General features: G+C 41.4%; 1 protein-coding gene across 2 annotated transcripts in view; it reads left to right on the forward strand.

Annotated features, from left to right (window-relative positions):
• KIF24 (kinesin family member 24) overlaps positions 1 to 20,068 on the forward strand; it is a 33,722-nt gene that overhangs the window by 8,450 nt on the left and 5,204 nt on the right. For both annotated transcript variants that reach the window (XM_056323881.1, XM_056323880.1), the window contains exons 3-12: positions 243 to 432; positions 2,339 to 2,436; positions 4,373 to 4,588; positions 6,126 to 6,213; positions 8,200 to 8,321; positions 9,907 to 10,012; positions 12,721 to 12,792; positions 13,421 to 13,530; positions 14,437 to 16,857; positions 17,799 to 17,892. In XM_056323881.1, coding sequence (XP_056179856.1) covers positions 243 to 432; positions 2,339 to 2,436; positions 4,373 to 4,588; positions 6,126 to 6,213; positions 8,200 to 8,321; positions 9,907 to 10,012; positions 12,721 to 12,792; positions 13,421 to 13,530; positions 14,437 to 16,857; positions 17,799 to 17,892 — 3,517 coding nt within the window. The remainder of the gene's footprint in view (positions 1 to 242; positions 433 to 2,338; positions 2,437 to 4,372; positions 4,589 to 6,125; positions 6,214 to 8,199; positions 8,322 to 9,906; positions 10,013 to 12,720; positions 12,793 to 13,420; positions 13,531 to 14,436; positions 16,858 to 17,798; positions 17,893 to 20,068) is intronic.

The following is a 20,068-nucleotide window of genomic DNA, read 5'->3' on the forward strand; positions in this document are numbered from 1 at the left end:
CAAGTTCAGGAATGTAGCTGTATAAACACAACTACTCTTTTAACAAAAGTGCACAAAAGACATCAGTCTATTCAGGAAAAAACAGCAGAAACTTCACCATGTAACAATGAGACATGTTTTGGGTTTTTTTGATACGCCACTAAAGACGGAAATATTTATCTGATAAAGCTAACGAATTTATGCATATTTTAGATTCTGTACTAACCTGATTTTTAAAATGTAAACCTACACTATTGTTGCAGATCCAGTACTTCTGAGAAAGAGACTCCATGGACAGAAAGTGAAAAAATCAGAGTGTGTGTCCGAAAACGTCCTCTAGGCCTGAGAGAAGAGCGGCGTGGGGAGGTTAATATCATCACAGTGAAAGATAAAGAAACGCTACTTCTTCATGAGAAGAAGGAGGCGGTTGATCTCACCCAATATATATTACAGGTAACGTGCTCCACTTGAATGTTGTGTTTATGAGCCAGTCACTTGCACTTGCTAGTCGCTTGGGATAAAGCAAATTGTGCTTGGAGTTTCCATGAGGCAAAACAGGCTGTCTGCATTTCTTGCACTGCAGTAGATGGTGGGCTCTTCTGTGAGCTCAGCATAACTATATTTGTATTGCTTCTGACTTATGCCAGCCTGTGGCAGAAAACCTGAGCTCAGAATTTTAAGCCTCAAAAGTATGTCTCTTGCAGCTTTCTTTGCAAGTGTCAAAATAAAACCCTCTGCTACATGCTGTTGCTGCAGGAGAATTGCCTGCTGCAGTCTCCTGATAGCTGGCCAGGGTACTTCAGTAAGGAATTTCCTTTTCACTATTTCAGCACTGTATGTCTGTTTCAATGAATCACATACACCCTCATTCCCTCCTTCTCTTTGTTCTCAAATGCTTTTGAAAATTAAGTTCCCTTTTGGTCTTTGTTTCTTAATCCCAAGCACCTTGTACTGTCATAGTTCAAATTCTCAATTTTGACTGACAGCACCAGGACCATAAGTGATTTCTAGAGAGCAGCAAGCCATTCTCACTCTACTGGGTGTTATTTTTACAGTCTGGGTCCTAGGAACAACTTGGAGTATCCAGTAAAAATTCAGTTCACAGCTCTCTTGGGCCCAGTTCATGTACCACCTTTTATGGTGTGACACATGCAGCAACTCCACCCTGTTCCTTCCATCTGACTACCTATATTTGGCATTTATACAATGCTTATCACCTTCGTATCTCAGTGCATAATAACTACTTTAATTTTTTTTTAATTTAAAAATTTTAATATAAAAAAAATAATTAATTTTATGTCAGTACAAACAAAATCTTGCTGTCAATCAGTGTAGTCCAAACAAAACTATGCCATGGCAACAGCTGTGTCTATTCTATAGGACCCAGGAAAACTTCTTTATTTCCAAGTCTGGCTACTCGCCCTGCCTCAATCTCTGGTTCCTATAGAAAGAACGGCAAGGGGTACAGAGCAAATGGGAGGTGTTGGGGCATATTCCAGCTTGACGGTGGAGGGACCCAAACTGCAGGCCTGTCACAGATTACATCTGCTCTCTGAGCTGACTGTAGCAGCTGAGACTCCCTGATCTAATCTGCCTGTGCGTTAGTATGGTGTGTTTGTGATTGTTGAAATTATTCTCATTCTCAGAGATCTGCCATCTTAATTTACACTGCAGTGAATTTGAGAGTGAAATGTTGGACACCAGTCTGTGGAGGCTCTTTTGAAAATGTGATGTTTGTCTCTGTCCCTACAAACACTATTCTTAACCTAGAAGGAGCCTGTACTGAACTCTGTTGCAGTGTTTCCACAGCCCCGGCTGCTTAGGTCAGATCTGGAGTGGGAAATTTTGGGGTTTCTTGCCTCCTTTCAAGACAATACAGTCCAGCTTTTCTTAGAAATAGGTTCTATCTTCTCTGGCACAAGTTTAAGTCTGCAGAACAGACATCTAATCACAACTGAGGACTAGGTTTAAGACAGTCAAGAGCGACTCTGAGTTCTTTTTACTGTTACAGTCTTACTGTACATCTGTAGGCTGATTCATTTAAAGAACAGGGGTTTTGTAATTAACATTTTCTTGTCAGAAGGCTGTGGTAGGTTCTACTTCAGAATGATGGGAAATTAAGGCATCTTGGCCTCCTTTATTATTTTTTTTTCCATACCCTCAGTCTTTTGATTAGTCATAACAATGTGTTCCTGCATATGTCATGCCACATGGTAAATGTGCTAGATCACTCTGTACCTGATCCAAAGCCATATGAAGTCACTGGAAAGACTTCTGTTATTTAACTTTACCTTTGAATGGGGGTGAAGGGGAAGTGAAACGTATTCATTTTCATGTAAAGATCATATTTATTTTTCAGCATGTTTTTTATTTTGATGAAGTCTTTGGGGAGTCATGTACCAATCATGATGTGTATATGAAGACAGCTCATCCTCTCATTCAGCATATTTTTAACGGGTAGGGCATCAGTGCTTACGTTTTGTTATTTTTTGCTGTGTTGTTTTCTGATTTCATATACTGCTTTAGTTTTCCTTTATGCTTTTCATCTTTTGAAAAATACATTCATTTCACCTTTGTCACATACTTTCCCCTTTTAGAATGTCATTGATTGCGATTTTTACAAAATAAATCCGGGAAAACCTTCTTCACATTTGGTGAGAAATCTTAATCACAAAGAAAGTTAAAAATGGACCTCAGGTGCAACAAAGAGACACTGTGGACAGTGCAGAATGAAAAAAAGTGTGTCAGGATTTCTGAATCTAATCTCCACTTTAACAAAGGTTCTGTGTGTTATAGCACACTCATCTGTACAGCAATAATATTACCTCTCATGAAACTGTTGTGAGGTATTTTTGCATGTATGGTTCACAAGGCAATAGAAATTATTAATAAACCTTGTGATTTATTTTTATTTTATTGATTTATATTTGCTTAGAGGTTTTTAGTCATAATCACATACTTCTTGACTAATGGGAAGTTGATGGTAGCTTTACAGGAGTGATCTTACTTTCATGCAAAGTAACAAGCTGGAATGTAATTACAATTTTGAGTCTTTGAAGGAAAGGATTATGCATCCATGCTAAAAATTAACAAAATGGAGCACTTTGTTGCTGCAAATCTCCAAGCATCGTTAGCAGAGACAGAGGGTATTGTGCTCTTGAGAAAAGGAAAGTGAAAAAGGAGAATAAGGCTTGTGCTTCCTGTGTAATAATCACTAAAGGCACAATTCACATTACAGCTAATCCAGTAATGCCACCAGAAGAGATGCCACTGTTTTTTCTCAGCTTTCTGTAACTTTTTTGTCCCTCCTGCTGAATCCCGTTCACTGGCATTGGTCTAATCTGACACTATGGTGAGCTAATTCTGCAGTCTAAACTGCAAGAGATTGTTCACTGTGCTTACTGCAGCCCTACATTATTACTCATATCTTTGCTAGGGTACTGAGCCAGCTAAAAAGTCTTTTTTTAAGGTAGATTTGTTCCATATTCTGAGACCGTGGCATTTTATGTGCATTGTCATTATAATCTTAACGTGATATGATGACAAAGATGGAGCAATCTGGAATAAGCCAAGACTCTGGTTTTACTAGCTGGAGTGAGTAAACCAAACTGCTCTCTGTCACTGAAAGGGGATGATCCTCTTTCTTACTGGTCACTAAACTCATTCCCATAGATTATATGGAGCCAGTGTGGGCATATTTTGTCATCCTCTCAGAGGTAATTTAATTCACTGAAACAGCAGAAAATTGGCTTGCGAAAGAGTGGAAAGCTTTCTGTTGTTTCAGTGCAGTAAAGTCAAATACCAGAGCCAGCACCAGCAGGGGTGGGTCAGTGGGGTAGGTCACACAGCTGGAAGCAAGGGAAGGAAAGAGCAAGACCTTCCCTTAGGCAACAACAACTCTTTAGACTGACTTAGCTGCCTGCAGGACTGCAGCCTGAGACAAAGCAACCCTGCTCAGTAAATTACAGGGCTGGAATGTTAATTTTCATCAAGTACAACATGCATTAATACAGTGCCTGACTTCTGGCTGTTCTGCATCTCATGTCACAGCTATTTTTCTCTGTGATTCATCATTAGTAGGGTTCCCACTCATAATCCTATGGTGTTTCTGCAGCATCTAAACAGCTGGAAGAATACTAATAATGCTTACTTTCCTTAGATACATTTTTGGCATCTGGAAGAATGGAAGAGAGCCAGCACTCTGCGACATGCCAGACCTCCATAGGACATGCTTGGGAATCACTGCTAAGTGTTTTGCAATTTCCCAGATAGGATAGCAAACCAAACCTCATTGCTAAGAGGCCATTACAGATAGATACTGACACTGCAGAATCTTCTTTAATAGATAGGAATGTATCAGATGTGACACTAAAGATGCAAGTTATCTTTACAGAGGCAATGCAACGTGCTTTGCATATGGGCAGACTGGTGCTGGCAAGACTTACACTATGATAGGTACTCACCGGAACCCAGGACTCTATGCCTTGGCTGCCAAGGACATCTTTAGACACCTGGAGGCACCACAGTCAAGAAAAGATCTCCTTGTTTTGATCAGTTTTTATGAAATCTACTGCGGACAGCTTTATGACCTGCTCAATGGAAGGAAGAGGTATTTAAATAAAAATACATTTTTCAATAAACTTATGGTTATGAATCAGTTGGCTACTGTTTATAAATCATTTACTGTTTCCTCAGTTACACTTAATGTATTACTATTTTTAGCAAATGTTATGTATTTAATTAGGGTTGTTCCTAGGAGCTCCTTAGAGAGGAAGGCACAGAATCCAACACTAAATCCTATGGCATTGATAGGGCCTCCTGGTTTTTACTGTTTGGGGGTAGGGATAAGTAAGAATAAGGACCTATGGTTGAGATATGAGCTCATGCTGTTTTGCTTACACTATAATAATGTAATAGCTGAACATCCACAGGTAGAGAAGGAACCTTCCAGTGGCCAGAAGTTCTTATGCCAACTATTGTGGAGTCCCTCTCTTTCCCTGCTCAAGCATAACCTCTGGCTGTCCCACCTGTGCTGGTGGGGCTTCAGTTCTTGCCAGTCAAGTCTCTGAAGATCCCATTGATCTCCCCCTTGTTGTGCTTGACACTGCAGAGCCTGCTTACCTCCTCCCTGAACACCTTTGCCCAGCAGCCCAGTGACTCAACTGGAGTGAGCCTCTGCAGGTGATGCTGCCAGCACCCTTAGTAGTAGCACCTCAGTCCCAGGCTTGTTTGTATGGATGTATACTCCTACAGGAGCTCCATCTGGAATGGAAATTGGGACAGTTCAGTACTTACCTGATATAAAAAGACCACTGTGGTCTGAAATGTCTAAATAAAATAACAGTCAGTTAAGATCTCAGCAGTGAAATCTTTTCAATGGTCTTGAAGGAATGTTACCTTTCAGCTGGAGGCATTTATCAGCTTTGAGAGCACTATCCTTAGAGCACACTGGAGGGCTCAAGGGAAGGCTTTTTGCCTGGGGAAGCGAGCGTCTGTTCACAAAGGAAGCACCTATTTCTGTGCGTGTGTGTTCCGTTTCTCCAAAACAGTCTTTAAGGAGCAGGCGGTGTAATCTGTCATGTAAGGAGTCAGTTTACTAAGGAAGAGTGCCCTTATATTCTCTGCATGTCTGTTAGCTATCTTATGTGTCATTGAAGGAGACGATTACACTTCCTCCTGTGTGCCTCATGTCTGTATTCTTGCTGTACGCTGTAATGCTTCTCTGTGATTCATAGAAGAGATGCTCTGAAGTCTGACTCTGTGGCTATTTGAGCTACTTAAAATCCTTTGCAAAAATCCTGCAAAACTGAACAGAGCATAACTTATAACCTGAACTTCCTAGAGAAGTCTGAGGTGCAGTTTGAAGAAGGACAGGAGCTCTAAAATAGACACATGAGGATTTATTTCCCTGCTCTGTTATATTCCTGAACTAGCAGAAAAGCATTGCTAATGTCTTTAACAGTGAAATGTCAGTGATATGCGTTATAAATGAAATAGCACTTCAGTTCTGAAAATAAATTAATGACAGTTGTGCCTCAGTCAGTCGTCTTGATCGCTTTTTCACAGTGTCATAGCACTGACATGTCTTCATTGCTGCTGTTTGAGATTTCTGAAATCTGTTATGCACTGCACTGTTTCTTTTTCAGACTTTTTGCAAGAGAAGACAGCAAGCATGTTGTTCAGATAGTTGGATTGCGGGAGGTGCAGGTGGACTCCGTAGATCTACTGTTAGAGGTAACCTCTATGTTTGTGATTGTTTTTTGTCTTCTACAGCCTGGTTTGCTGATTTGTGAGATAATCATTTACAGAGATTGGTTTTTATTGTGTAGTACAGCTGTATGTTCTTGTTTAAGGTTCTGAAATTGGTAACCCCAGCAGATCACTGAGGAGCACTACTGAAAGTGCCTTTATTCAGTAACGTTCTTGGGTCACAGTGACTTGTGTTAGCAGCATACAAGCTGTTGATTTACAGCTGTTGCTTCTGCTGCCACTCCTTATGGAAAGATCTTTTCCAAGAAACAGGCTTCTATCACTATTCCAGAAATTAAATAGTGTCCCAGCAAGGGATCCTGAAAGCTAGGTAGGTGTTTTTCTCCCAGTGTGGTTTCTTTGGCTTCTATGAACTTAAATTTTATATATTAAAGCTACACAGATGGTGGGACAAAAGATATAAATCTGAAAAGTAATAGAACTAGAAATCAGAAAATACTCAAGACTGAGATATTGATTTGAATTAGGATTAAGACTGCTTAGGTAATGATCGGTGAAAATAGCCAAGTAAAATGAGGATATTTAAATGGTAGCTGACATTCAGCACAAGCAAGACTTCAGTTTTCCTTCCCTGTCTGGTTAAGCCCTAGAAAGGTACTGGCAAATTTTCTGTCTTGTCCTGCAGCAAGCAAGCTACTTAAATCTGCTTTCTATTTAGCCTGACTTTGCATAGTTTAATTTCTTTACACTTCAGTAAGGAAGTGTAAATTACTAGTGCCTGATAGTGTAATTGACTCATTAAAACCGGCATGGTATTGTCCACTTATATTCCATTTAATTTTGGTTTTGGTCTTCCCGTTAACTCCAAGCTTTGGGACATGCTGGTGATACTTCTGTAAATTAGAGTGTAAATGTGCTATATGGTTGATAAAATAATTCCTCTGTATTATCACATTCCACACACAGAAGAGCTATTAAATTGCTTTATTCTTACAGTTACCGTGGCAAAAAAGATGTCTGATATTGTCCACAGGGCCCTTTTGAACACAGAAATGTCACTGGCTTGACTCAGAGCATCTGAATAGTCTGCAACAGATACATGGAAAGAGTCTTGAATACGTCTGTAGTTATTCATTATTCATTGATGTTGGCTTTGGTTCAGAAATTATCAGCATTTAGCACTAATAATGATCGGGAGCTGCAGCAGTTGGTTAGGTTGCTGGTTGAGAAGTGGCCACTGAAATGCATAAATAATCCCGTCTGTCAACTGAGAATGTATTGATTTTGCTAGATAATATTTTAATTTATTTTTACAATCAGAAACAAAATTAATGACTTTTATGAATGCCCTGCTGCAGTTGCTGCTACACTTTCTGTGACAGTCCTTAAAGGTTTTCAAAAGAGAATTATCCAGATTTATATCTTGAAGGAGCCTTTGTCCTTTTGCCTTGCTTCTCTTCCTTGTTTTCTTATTTTATTGCTGTATTGAGTATAATTGATCTTTTAACTTTGTTACTTACGCTGGTGTAATTTCTTTTAGTTGCAGAAACGCAGGAAGATTTTTAGCACTTTGTATTTTTTCTGTAACTTCCTGGCTAACAGTACCCATCTATTACATGAGAAAGTGAAATTTTACAACACGGCAAATCGTCACATGAGTCCTTTAGGTTATGTCTGCAGTCTTAAGTTTCTTTCATTACTGCCATACTTTTGCTTTTAATTTTATAGTTTGGATATTTGGCAAATCTGAGTGAACGTGCCATGCAACAACTTTTTACCTACAGTATGCTCTCTAAGCTCTGTAGTGTCACTGCAAGCAAGTCCGTATACAGAGTTGTGAAACTAACATGGGAAAGGATCCAGTCTGACTTAACAACTGCCTTGCACCGAATCTGAAGACTGTAATGAACCATTCCTCCTAATGTTTCCCCATCTTAGGAGGACAAGATCTCTTTCTGAGAGATTGTATTTTTTACAATTTGCTTGCATTTTGTCCCCCTTATTTTGCAGGTGATTTTGAAGGGGGGGAAAGAACGCAGCACTGGAGCTACTGGAGTCAACGCTGATTCCTCTCGATCTCATGCCATCATCCAAATACAAATCAAAGACACAGCCAACAGGACATTTGGAAGGTAAGACTAGAAGTGGCAGTGCTCAGGGCTGATGAAGTCAAGCCCAGGCACATCCAGGAGGCAAAGAATGAGGAGGTGTTGAGTTAGCAAGCAGCTGTGAGTTGAATCAGAAGATAGGGTTCAAAGGGACTCTGAGAAATTTCACAGTCCTTTCTGTTCCCAAGGAAAGTACTTAAGCCACATCTGTGAGAGCTTTGTCAGGCTTGTTTGTAAAAGTTTCCAGTGAAGGAGTTTGGCAATCGAATCCATCCCTTCATCTTCAGTGTCAGAAATCTTTTCCTGTCTCGTGTTAATCAGGTAGATGTCCACCAAGGGCATGTCCACATGTGAGGCTGTCACCTTTGAGGTCAATAGAAAGCAAGCCATTTCTGGGATCCAGTTGATGCCATTCTGCAGAGTCATCCTAAATTAGGTCAGATGGATTTGCCCCTCAAAGCACCTCTGTCCTGTAATTGACTACAAAGGGAGCCTGGGATGACTAGCTCAGGTGGAGATGATTCCATTAGAGATGTTTGCCTTTGGTCAGAGGAATTGTAGTACCTCACCTAAACCTCCCCGATAATTTGAGAGTGTGACTCTGATGCTATCTGCAGCAGACAAAGAGCAGTTTACTTCCTCTTGTAGCAGCCATTTTACATATTTGAAGACTCTTAATTGTGACTCTTTTCAGTGCTCTTTTCTCCAGACTAAACAATCCCAAGAAACAGGTCTGAGGAAAGAGGTCTAGGTGTCTATATTAGTGCTGAGTGTCAAAAAAACATGCTGACACACCCTTCCAGCAATTACCATGTTGATGTACTTCCAGGATCTTATTTTAAATACAAGGCAAAATGCAAAAGCCACAAATAGTTGAGAAAGGAGAAGGCAGAACAGGCAGGCTTAGAAATAGTAGTGTATGTGGTTATGTAGGTGTGGCATGTGTGCCATTTTTTTTGTTACTGAAAGCGAGGTGGAGCTAGAGTGGGGAAAGTATGCCAAGATACGCCTGTAAGAGAAGTCGGGGCTGTTCCAGGAAAAGAAGGAAAGGCAAAGACAAACATACAGTGCAACAGTCAGTACAGCAGCTGGCACCCAGAGCTGGGGAACATGAGAGGGATTGATTGAGTTTTGTGGAAGGAAGGGACAAGGAACACTGAAAGCTCAGTGTATTACTTGCTACACTGGAAATTTCTGTTGGTATTGCTCTGAATTTCCATTTGATAGGGCAGCTATTTGCTTTACCTGGAAGGAGAATCAAGAAATTTACAATTTCTTTAATTGTGTTCTTATGAAACTACAAGCACAGTGATTATCTGCAAAGATCAGTGTGTTGCACTTTAAACAGCTTGTCCATTAAACTGTGGAGCACTTTCATCACACGCCATTACACTTTCTATAATGATTGTGTTTGTGCCAGGATGCTGTGACACTGTTCCTGCTACTATGCTTATTTTGGGGCCTCAGATATTTCCAGTGGGTATCTATCTTTTCAAAAGTAGTTGTTTCTATTCATTCTTCTGATGTCCTGTGTTGATGTAAAAAAGAAGAAAAGAAAAAGGAAAAAGAAAAAAGCCCCTAGAACAAATGGAACTTTGTTTTTTTCTAGAATATCATTCATTGACTTGGCTGGCAGTGAAAGAGCAGCTGATGCCAGAGACTCAGATCGACAAACAAAAATGGAAGGAGCAGAAATAAACCAAAGCCTTTTAGCAGTAAGTTACTAGCATGTCTGGGGAAGGTTTTGTATTTAATTATTAGCATGTGTTTTAGGATAAAAAGGAACCACAGAATAATATATCTATATATTCCAAAGAGGGGGAAAAAACAACCAAGTACTAAGTGTGTCCAGTTTAATTTGTCTCGTGCCTGAAAGACAGTTTAAGAGGGAAAAGATTTTGTGATGAAAATAAAATCTTTTTACTCCATTTTTACAGCCAGCCAGGTAAACATGGCATGAAGAATGTTAGGTATAGTATGATGTATCCCATATTTTATACAGAAAGTTTGTCCCTTTTACTTTGAGAGAATATTGGCTTGGGATTGCTATATTTGTTTCATAAATGGACATCTGTTCCTGCTAGTTAGTTTCACCACTTGAACTCAGACTTCTTTGTCAAATCAGGAGCAAATAACAACTACTGGAGAGCATTGAAACTAGCAATTCATGTATGGCGAGGAAGGAACAAGAAGAAATGCACTCTTAATGCAAACTGTCTTTTAGAAGGGTACACAGTTGTGTGAAGAGGGACAAGGAGTACAGAAATGCCATTTAAGATAGCAGAAGTGCCTGTAAGTATAAATTGTGCAGAAGGCTTTGCACCTTCTTTAATTCAAATGAACAAAGCTCACTCATGACTGAGGGCTTGTCTAAGTGAGACTGAAGGTGATATGCAATGAGTGAGTGTGAGTCAACGCTGCAGAAGTTTGTGCACACAACTGTACCTCTTATACCATAAATAGGAGGTGGCTTGCTCTGTTTTGAGAATGTAGAATGTTCTTTTGCACAGAGGCTTTCCCGCTGTGGAATATTAACATTCATACTGGGAGACAGCCTGTAAAGTGAATGTGTTTCTTGAGTACTTGCTGGTGAATAACTGCGTGGTGTGGGGAGTCAGGACCTGAACAGAAAGGATCCCTGGGAAGTGAGGCTTAATGTAAGCTCATGAAACTCTTTTAAAAGGAACTTTAAAATCAGACTGTGTGTATTTTTAGTATTGTGTGAAGCTGAGTAAATATCTAGGCAGTCCATAAGTAGTCACTGAATTAACTATAAAAGGCATCTTTGGGTAAGCCTATGTGACCTCCAGCCTGTAAAACCTGGCTCTGCCTTCAATGATCATAACACTGTCTTCAGGCCTTAAAACACATGAACTTTGAAGTTTGCTGCTGATTTGAATGTTTGCATTCAGATTCATGGACACATGATTTCAAGTAGAAGATACTCAGATACTGCAATTATGAGAAGCAGAATAAAAAATTAGAATAGTTTGATCTCTTCTTACTTGTTAGAGGTGTGATTTTATTTTTAATAAAATGGAATAAAAGTGGGAAATAAGTGTCATTTTAAGTGTGTGTATGTAGAACGTAGTAAGGCTTTAAATGTACAAAGGCTGCTTCATGATAGTATCACCATGGCAATACTGTAATCTACTTTTTTCCTCGTTGATATTTGCTCTAAATTAGTTGTCTCATGACCATACAGTTCGTTTATGCTCATTTTAGAGAGCATCCAGGCTTGATATGAAGTGTGCTATTGTGCTTATTCCAGTGGCAGCATGACAAAAAAGTGCAGATCTTTGAGTTTGAGCATGACATCTTTTTCCACGGCTGGTAATAAATCAAGGGATGTTTCTTCAAGAATGCAGGCTACTTCTGTTGACAGTTATTAACAATAAGAAGTTCTAATGAGTTCTGTGAAGGGCACGGGTGCAGCTAGCTGCTCATATTCTGTTAGTTTTAATGGGAGTTCTGTAGCTGTATCTCTATCCCCTGGGTAGTCTCTTGTTTCATTCTCAGTGTTTCATGTATAGTTCTTACTAGCCTGTCAAAAGTTTAGACAGACAGGTGGTATCTGTACTGCCTTTTCTGAGTGTGGGCTTGAACCTGGACTTAAGACTTGAACCCAGCTCCCCTTACAGCTAATTGTTTGGTGTGGGTCCGCGTTCTGGCCTTTGGCTGGGTTTGGCATGTTGCACTGGTGTGAAGAGGAAATTGCTGGAGATCGGCTGCCTTCTCATGCAGCCCAGTGTACCCACACATAGACGGGACATCTAGACTGCAGATTATAGTCAGTATGGGGAGGAATATGCACTCATTAACTCATGCTGTATCTGACAAAGGTATGAAAATGTTGCCAGAGTGGCATAAGAAATTTGCACTGCTGTTGTCCAGAGGAGTGGGGTATTTTCAGAAGGGGAAGAGCTGCTTCTAGAAGAAAGAAATTTGTAAGAGGTGGAGCTCAAAAAGCTCTGTTCTAAGGGTACACCTGCCCTGCAAGCTGCAGCATGATCTAGGATACACCCAATGTGGCTTCAAACCAGTTGCCTATGGCACAGGCAGCAGCAGGTCCACAGGAGCGTGAAGCTCTGTGTGTGCTGGACATGCACGTTTACCCAGGTTCTTGGGTTTTGTATAGCCCACAGAACCACAGCAGGGCTGGCTGTGCTCTGTGCTGCAGCTCTGCTCTCTTTTGAGTGCGGGTAGGTAAACTGCTGCCGCTAACTGAACTAGCTGAAGCTGGCTGTTCATGGCTGTGGCAGCAGCAAACTCCCCTTGCAAGGGACATCACGTAGTGGGAGTCAAAGGTGCATGAAGGACATAGTACATTCATAGGCTAGCTCTGATGCAATTCACTTCCTTGCCAGTGTGTGATTGATATGTTCTTCCCTCCTCTTTTTTTTTCTTACTTTTCTTTTGGTAGCTAAAGGAATGCATTCGGGCACTGGATCAGGAACATGCACATACTCCTTTCCGGCAAAGCAAATTAACTCAGGTAAAATGAGCAGAAAGGCAACAGTAAAGGCTTCCCTGGTGAGAACAAAATAATGATAAAAAAAAATTAAAAAATAACATAATTCAGTAATTGCTTTTAAACTCCTGAAGAAAGGAGAAATGCACAGCTTTTGCAAATGTTAATTTTAAAGGCTATCACGGAATTAAAGCCAACTGCAGTTCCCGCAGTCAATCCTGTGGGCTGGCATTGTGAAAACCAAATAAACCAAATACTAAAACCTAACAAACCCACTAACACTACCTTCCAGACTCTGATTCAGAGTTATCGTCCACCTCCATACAGTCCGCAACCGATTTACATTTTCTGTGCAGTAACAGCCCTTGGAGTTTTCATTAACATTTTTTCACTCCAGTTGTAACATATGCTTTATTCCTCAAAACGTATGGGCACCCTTGTGGCACCCGGTGCAAGGGCTTGTTCAGAGCCCTGATTAACATCTTATTCACTTTAAATTGCAAAGAATTGCAAGATAAATTGAGACAAAAGGACTACATTTTAAAAAAAAAAAGTACCTAATGTTAAACTGCCTCTGTACATATTGCTAATTGACAGGAAATGCAAGATACATGAATTTCTAAGAATATTGTTTTTGTCCTTCCAACCCTAGGTGCTAAAGGATTCTTTCATTGGCAATTCTAAGACGTGTATGATAGCCAATGTATCACCTAGCCATATAGCTACAGAGCATACACTGAACACTTTACGATATGCTGACAGGTAAGTGATGAAACTGAATCTTGCTAAGGTGAAAAACAGAAAGAAAGAAGTAATGTATGATGTTTGAGGTTACGTTTTATTTTGGTTGCATTGGAAATGTTGATTTAGGCAAGAAATGAAATTTTCACAATAAAATCCTTACCTGGTCCAACTCCTATATTTGGTCTTAAAATTCTCTGGGTCTTGTAAATCCTTTCTGATGACAGCTTTTAGTGATGAAGATATCACTGTGCTCCCTTTAAACTGCAGGATTACTAACCTCAGCAATCAAAGATTCTGTTTTAGTTTTGTATTGTAGTTCTGCCAAGAATGTGTGCAAATCCTTCACCCTCCCTCCTTAGGAGGAGGAGGTAAATGACAGGCTGTGCAATGCTGGGGTTAAGAGAATAGATGCTCAAGGGGTAAGAGGAGTAAAGGAAACAGTTGAGGGGATACCAGTTAAGCAGCTCTTCACATTTACCCTGGTGAGTCTGATCCAGGAATCTGTAGCTCTGTACACATATCACCTGAGCAAATTAGCCCCACTGCAACTAGTCCAAAAGCCTTAGTTTGTGTCTTGTGGACTTTATGATGTGCTGTGGAGAGTACTAGCTTGTCTTGAGCTGGCTCTGTGCCGTGCTGGATTGTAAAATGTGGAAATGCAACCTTCTTGCACTGAAACAGAGGCCATCTTCACTCGTTTGACCTGTTACTCACTGTTCGAGGCCAAAATAATGCCATAGACCTTTCTAGAAGTTCAGGCGGTTGGGGTGAGGGGGTTTGATGCCTGTGTGGATCACTGACAAAACAAAAATCAGGACACTGAATCCAGTGTTTAGCCTTAATTTGTGAAAACATTAGTTTGTTCTGAAGACATTGTTATTTATCTGAAAGCATGAAATCTTCTAAAGCCAGCCTCATTTACAGAGTCAAAGAGCTGAAGAAAGGGATTAAGTGTTCTACCCCTGTCACAAACAGACGTCGGACAGCTGGAAACTTATCTCCAAAACGTGTCCAAAACTCTTCCTCTTTGCCACCTGGGGAAAAGAGTTCTCCAAAAAAAGTAAAGCTAGGCCTCCAGCATCCGTCAAATGCTACAAAAACAAAGGCATGTCCTGCAGCAGTCCAGCCACCAAGCGTCCCTTTTACCTCTACTCCCAGGGGAATCAACAAAGGACATGCTTACAAAGGAAATCCCAACTCACTGTGGTTCCATCATACCGGTCCAGTTAAGGGAGTCCTACGGATAGCACATCCCCTGAAGAAGAAAACTGATGATCTGTCCCCCGACTCTGAAAAGAGCCCTACTGCAAAGGATTTAATCATCAAAAATGCTGCCACAGCAGAAACAAAAAAGAGTGGCCAGAAAGATAAGAATATGCAAGACAGACCACCTGCCCACTGTCTGAAAGTCCAAACAGTGCAACCTGTTCAGAAACAGCTTGTTTCTAGAGATGATTTTTCCTTTGGAGATGGAAATCTGCCTTCTGATGGCAGACAGGAATGGAGAAACTCCTTTGCTAAACAATGTGTTGAAACGTGGACAAATCTGCCTCCATTTCAGAAGGAAAGGGAAGAGCATTTACGTCTTTATCACCAGCAGTTTCAGCAACCACCTATTCTACAGCAAAACTTGAACTATCAACCTCTTGAGAGGTTTTTAACGCAATACAAGCCTGAGGAGATTCAAGTAAAGCAGGAGCTGAGCCTTACTCCCACAGAAGTACAGACCAAAGAGGGGATGCAGCTGGAAGATCTGGATGACAGTGATTTCAGTGAAGATTCTTTCTCACCTGTCTGTAGTCAGAAGAGTGTGAAAAGAAGAAACACCAACAAATGCAGTCAACATTCATTTTTCCTTCATCAAAGAGAACAAGGAACTGAAGAAGAGCAAAAAGGCCAAAAGCGACAGGGTTTATTTTTTAAATATGCAATACCCATGCAAGAACATGAACTAGATGACAGTTGGGATTGTAGTGAGGGCAGCCCACGGACGGAGGAATCCATTAAAAATGCAGACTACAGCAAAACTCCAGCAGACTGGAGCTATGACTTAACTACTGAGTCTTCTCCAAGCAATACTGCAGAAAAACCTTACTGCCTGCAGGAAGATCCTGCTTGTAACTGGAAAAATGGCAAAGATTTCCTAGCTGATCACAAACAGTACAAATCCAAACACAGGTGTCTTGTTTATTCCAGTGAAACAACCTTAGTTCCAGAAAAGGATGCTTCCAACTCATATGTTTCTCCTGTATCGAAACCAGGAACTCTAGAGTGCAAAGAGATCAACCTCCAGCATGAAGAGAAGGAAGAATCCACTTTGGATAGACAGGCTGCCCTTGCAGGAGATGTAAAATGGAAAGCTCCAAAAAATGGAGTTTACCGTTGTGGATCTTCCAGCTGTTCCTCAGAACTCACTTCTGAGCTGGTGGCCCCCCTCAAGGTAACCCTTCTTGACTATGAGGAAACAACTGATACAGAGAAAGTGTCTTCTAACCAAGAGAAGTCCCCCTGTGTGAAGCAGATCTCTGACAGGAACATACACAGCTCCCAGAACAGGTTTGAGGAAGAGGGCTGGCAGTGTACAAGAAGCAGAGCTCTGACAGACAGCATGCTGGAACTGGGGGAGCAAATGCGTCGCAGTGGAAGGCACTGCACCTTGCTGTGTTCCCCACAAACAGGGGACAAGTGGCTGTCACCTACCTGCTGTGGTGTGAAGCCATGCTGCTGCCTTCTGGGGTTGGGTTCATCAAAACACGGAGCTGTTCACAGTTTACTTGTTGGATATGACCTGACAGAAACATCCACAGCTGAATCCACAGACTCCGGGAGAGAGAGAGAGGGTGGTTTGTTTCCGAGTAGCTCAATGAGCAAAGAGTACTCGGGTGGCAGACGGTGTGGTGCTGGTATTCAAGATACTGCTGGTAATTCAGGAAAATCTAACTCAAATCAGGGACCCAGCGTTGAGCCCATGGCTCAGGAAATAAACACTGATATACCAGAAAAGACCTATTTTTCAGGTGCATCATGCCTTCTCACTGTGGGACATACGGATTACACAGCCCAGTCCCCTTCTCAAGGAAGCACCCTGCTGTTGCAGCACAAGTCAGGACTGAGGAATGAGGACTTCAGTCATTCTGAAGACCCAGCCAAGTCATCATTCAGCAATGAGGGAACAGGGCAGAGTATTTTTACACAAGAGATTTTTGCTGCAGATTCAGGATCTGCAACCAAAGATAGTAAGCCATTTGCAAATGCAAAGAGCCCCTCAGGCATGTCCAACAGCAGCTCTCCAAATGCTGCATCAGAGATGGGAAAATGGCAGAGGGAAGCCCTAGAAAAAGCACAGTAAGTCTTGCTCATCACTGAAGTTTGTTATGAAGTGTAGAAATTGTAGACATGTGATAGATACATTTGCCTTTATTTGTGTATCATACTTGTATGTACTTCAAAAGCCAAAGGGAAATCAATCTATGAAATAATTATTTAATAAGATTAATGATAATTTATAGTAATTATCTTATAAATATATGATTGCTTGTTATTTAGTGATATTTTAAAATCTCACAGGAGGCCAATTATTCTATTAGAGCTTCCTAGGATAATGCTAGAGGAATTAATATTTTAATACAAACTGCAGTTCTCAGTAACTAACTGGCTTCCTATAAGCTATAAAGTACCTAAAATACATCAAAACTTCCCATTAAGAAGGAGGCGGTAGCTGTTCCATCCCTATGGAAAGAAAAATACCTAGAGCAGTGGGCAGTCACTGAAGATGCAGATGTCAGGTTTCAAAATACTATGAGCTGCCACTGTCAGCTCCCAAGGAGTGGACTGCATTCACATGACTGAAAATAGATCGTTGGTCAGAGAAATCTGCTCAGAGGAATGAACGGCAGCACTGCCTTCCCGCTCTGCCTGTTTTTTGCCAAAATGACTTATGGCCTCATGGTTGTAAGCCATTTCAGCAATTAATTAGGCAATTTTTGGTGCTTCTAGATTTCCCTGTGGTAAAAAGCAGTATGTGCCCCTGTGCTGCCTATGTTAACAAGAGGCTGTGGTCAGCCCTCTCTGAGCAATCCTCAGTCATCGAGGTCAACTTTAACCCCAAACCAGTGCATTCCACTGCACTTCAAGGAGCACTGGTGTGCACTTTCTGAATGCCAGGGAGACAGGACAGCAAGGATTCCTCTGGGGCGGTACTCCTCCTTACAGGTTTATTCAGGCCAACAGTAATTACAGGTAGCACAGCAGGCTATGTAACCACTGGTATATTTTGTATTAATCAGACAGGCTGTAATTCGGGCCCATCAGCAGCAGCTGGATGAAATGGCATCCTTGTGCTTCAAGGAAGGGTGCTTGATAAATCAGATGTCAGCAATGGTAAGTGTCTCAGCTGATGATTTCAGTGCCTGTTGAACCTGCATAAATTAATCTTAAGAGATTATTAACTTGAATTAGTGATGTGATGTTCCCTGTCAGTTCTTCCTGGCAACCTCTGATGCCTCCCTGAGTCCTAGGAGAGGCTGCTCGTTTTCAGTACCTGTTGCGTCTTTGCCAGTCTCCACACCGCTGGGTCCTTGGGGGAGAACGAGACTGACGGGCCAACTCTGACCTGCTTGTGTCTGATAAAACACTTTCTCTTGTGTTGCATCATGCGTGGCAGACTGTACCAAACAGGGCGTCTTTCCATGTGACATTTATCTCCTTGTAGGCTGGAGCAAGTAAGTCAATACCACAGAAAAAAGCAGCCCCCTAAAGCATGATACTGGGATGTCGCAGTTGGTGTAGTGCCGCGTTGCCTCTTCCTTCTGGGAGTCCCTTGCCTACCACACTGCAGATGTGCCAACCCACGGCCCCGCTCACTCCAGTGCTCTAAACCACCGCGACTTGTGCCCTTACAGGCTCTTAACTTTTGTCACTCAAGTGTTTCTTTGTTTATCGTTGTCTTGGACACAGTAACGTTTGCTAGACCTAAAGACTGGCACCTGCATGGCCCCGCTCCTAGCCAGGAAACCCCAGTACTCAGTTTCTCCTGCATCCACATAGATGCATGTCACAGCTGTGTGGGAAGTCTCATCTCTCACCCAGACTATTAACATTTCCCAGTGAGAACCTCCTGTCTTCCCAGTTCCCTCATTTTATCCATAAAGCCAAGCTCTGTTACTGCATTACAATATATAGAAACCATTCAATTCCTACCACAGTTCAGATCTGAAGTACAGCTACTGGGACTGTTGCGTCAGGGATTTCAGCACGGAACCACCATGTGGCTTATTTGCTGTGATTTCCAGCTGCACGTGATGTGTCACCAGATAACGTACAGAAGTTCACAAAGCAGCACAAGATCCATAAATTGTATTAGTTTTGTGGCAGAGAATGCAATGATACAAAACAATCTTTTATTTTTTAATTTTTAAAAATCTTTTGAGAATGTTATTCCTAAGTCTGTTGGTTATTAGACAACAGGCCCTCCCCCCATTGCCCCATTTATTTGCCCCTTGCAGCAAGCAATCATTTTCTGGCTAGCAGAATTATGATAAGCTTGCCAATCCTCGCAGCAGTCTGTGAGTAACTTGTATCCTGTAGTGTTATTTCACATCATGACCTTTCTTGGGGCAGTGAAATTAGCCTGGACTTCGCATATCAGTTTCTCTCCTTCCACTTTCAGATGGTTGCAACTTCCCCAGCCATGAAACTTTGGCCCAAAGAGAGACTCCTGCCAAGATTAGCCACATACTGAACAAAGCAGTATTTAAAGTGCTTAAGAAAAATATGCCATGGCAGCTGGGCTGGTCTTCATTACAGTCCTGATGTCCCTGCAAGACAAAGGCACAGTGCACAAGATAGCTGGAGTCCAGCCAAATAAGCTTTTGAATAATTGATTTTCATGCAGTAGCAGTTGAAACCCCTAGCACTAAGGATGCTGACACCTCCCAGCTTTTTAAGCACTGACCTGTGAATGGAGGCATCAAACTGTTCTCAGCTGGACAGCAGAGCAAGTCTGAGTGCTCCCTTACTAATACAAGCCCCACTGAAAAATAGCTGCCTCTGTTTCAGTTTTAATCACAGTTTCATATCACTTTTAATCCATGTGACAGGTTGCTTTGGAAGGCAGAGTTCCCCTTGGCTGAGGCTATGTACACTGCTGATGTTTCTCATGTCAGATCTGACAGACCTGTAGCTGTGCAGGAGTTGGACTGGCCCTGCGACTTGATATTAAATAATGCCACCCACCTCCCCAGAATGGGCTATCGTATCTGGTCAATGAGTGTTCCAGCTCACTGTGTTTTCATGATTGCTAGATCCAACACAAGAAATGTCAGGAACAGTGTCCAGTACATCATAAAACTGCATGTCAGGTACCAGTCCCTATACCAAACTGTTGAAAAGCTAACCAGTGTTGAAGGGTGCTAAAAGGTGCTTTATACATTTTTATTTTTAAACGACTGTGTTAGCTAATAAAACTACCAGAGTGAGCAAACCTCAGTATTTAAAGGCATTGACTTTTTCAAGGGTCAGGCCTTCAGTCAGGAAACTGATTTAATGTGCTACACTG

This window comes from Falco biarmicus, chromosome Z (genome assembly GCF_023638135.1).
Source record: "Falco biarmicus isolate bFalBia1 chromosome Z, bFalBia1.pri, whole genome shotgun sequence".
Taxonomy (NCBI): domain Eukaryota; kingdom Metazoa; phylum Chordata; class Aves; order Falconiformes; family Falconidae; genus Falco; species Falco biarmicus.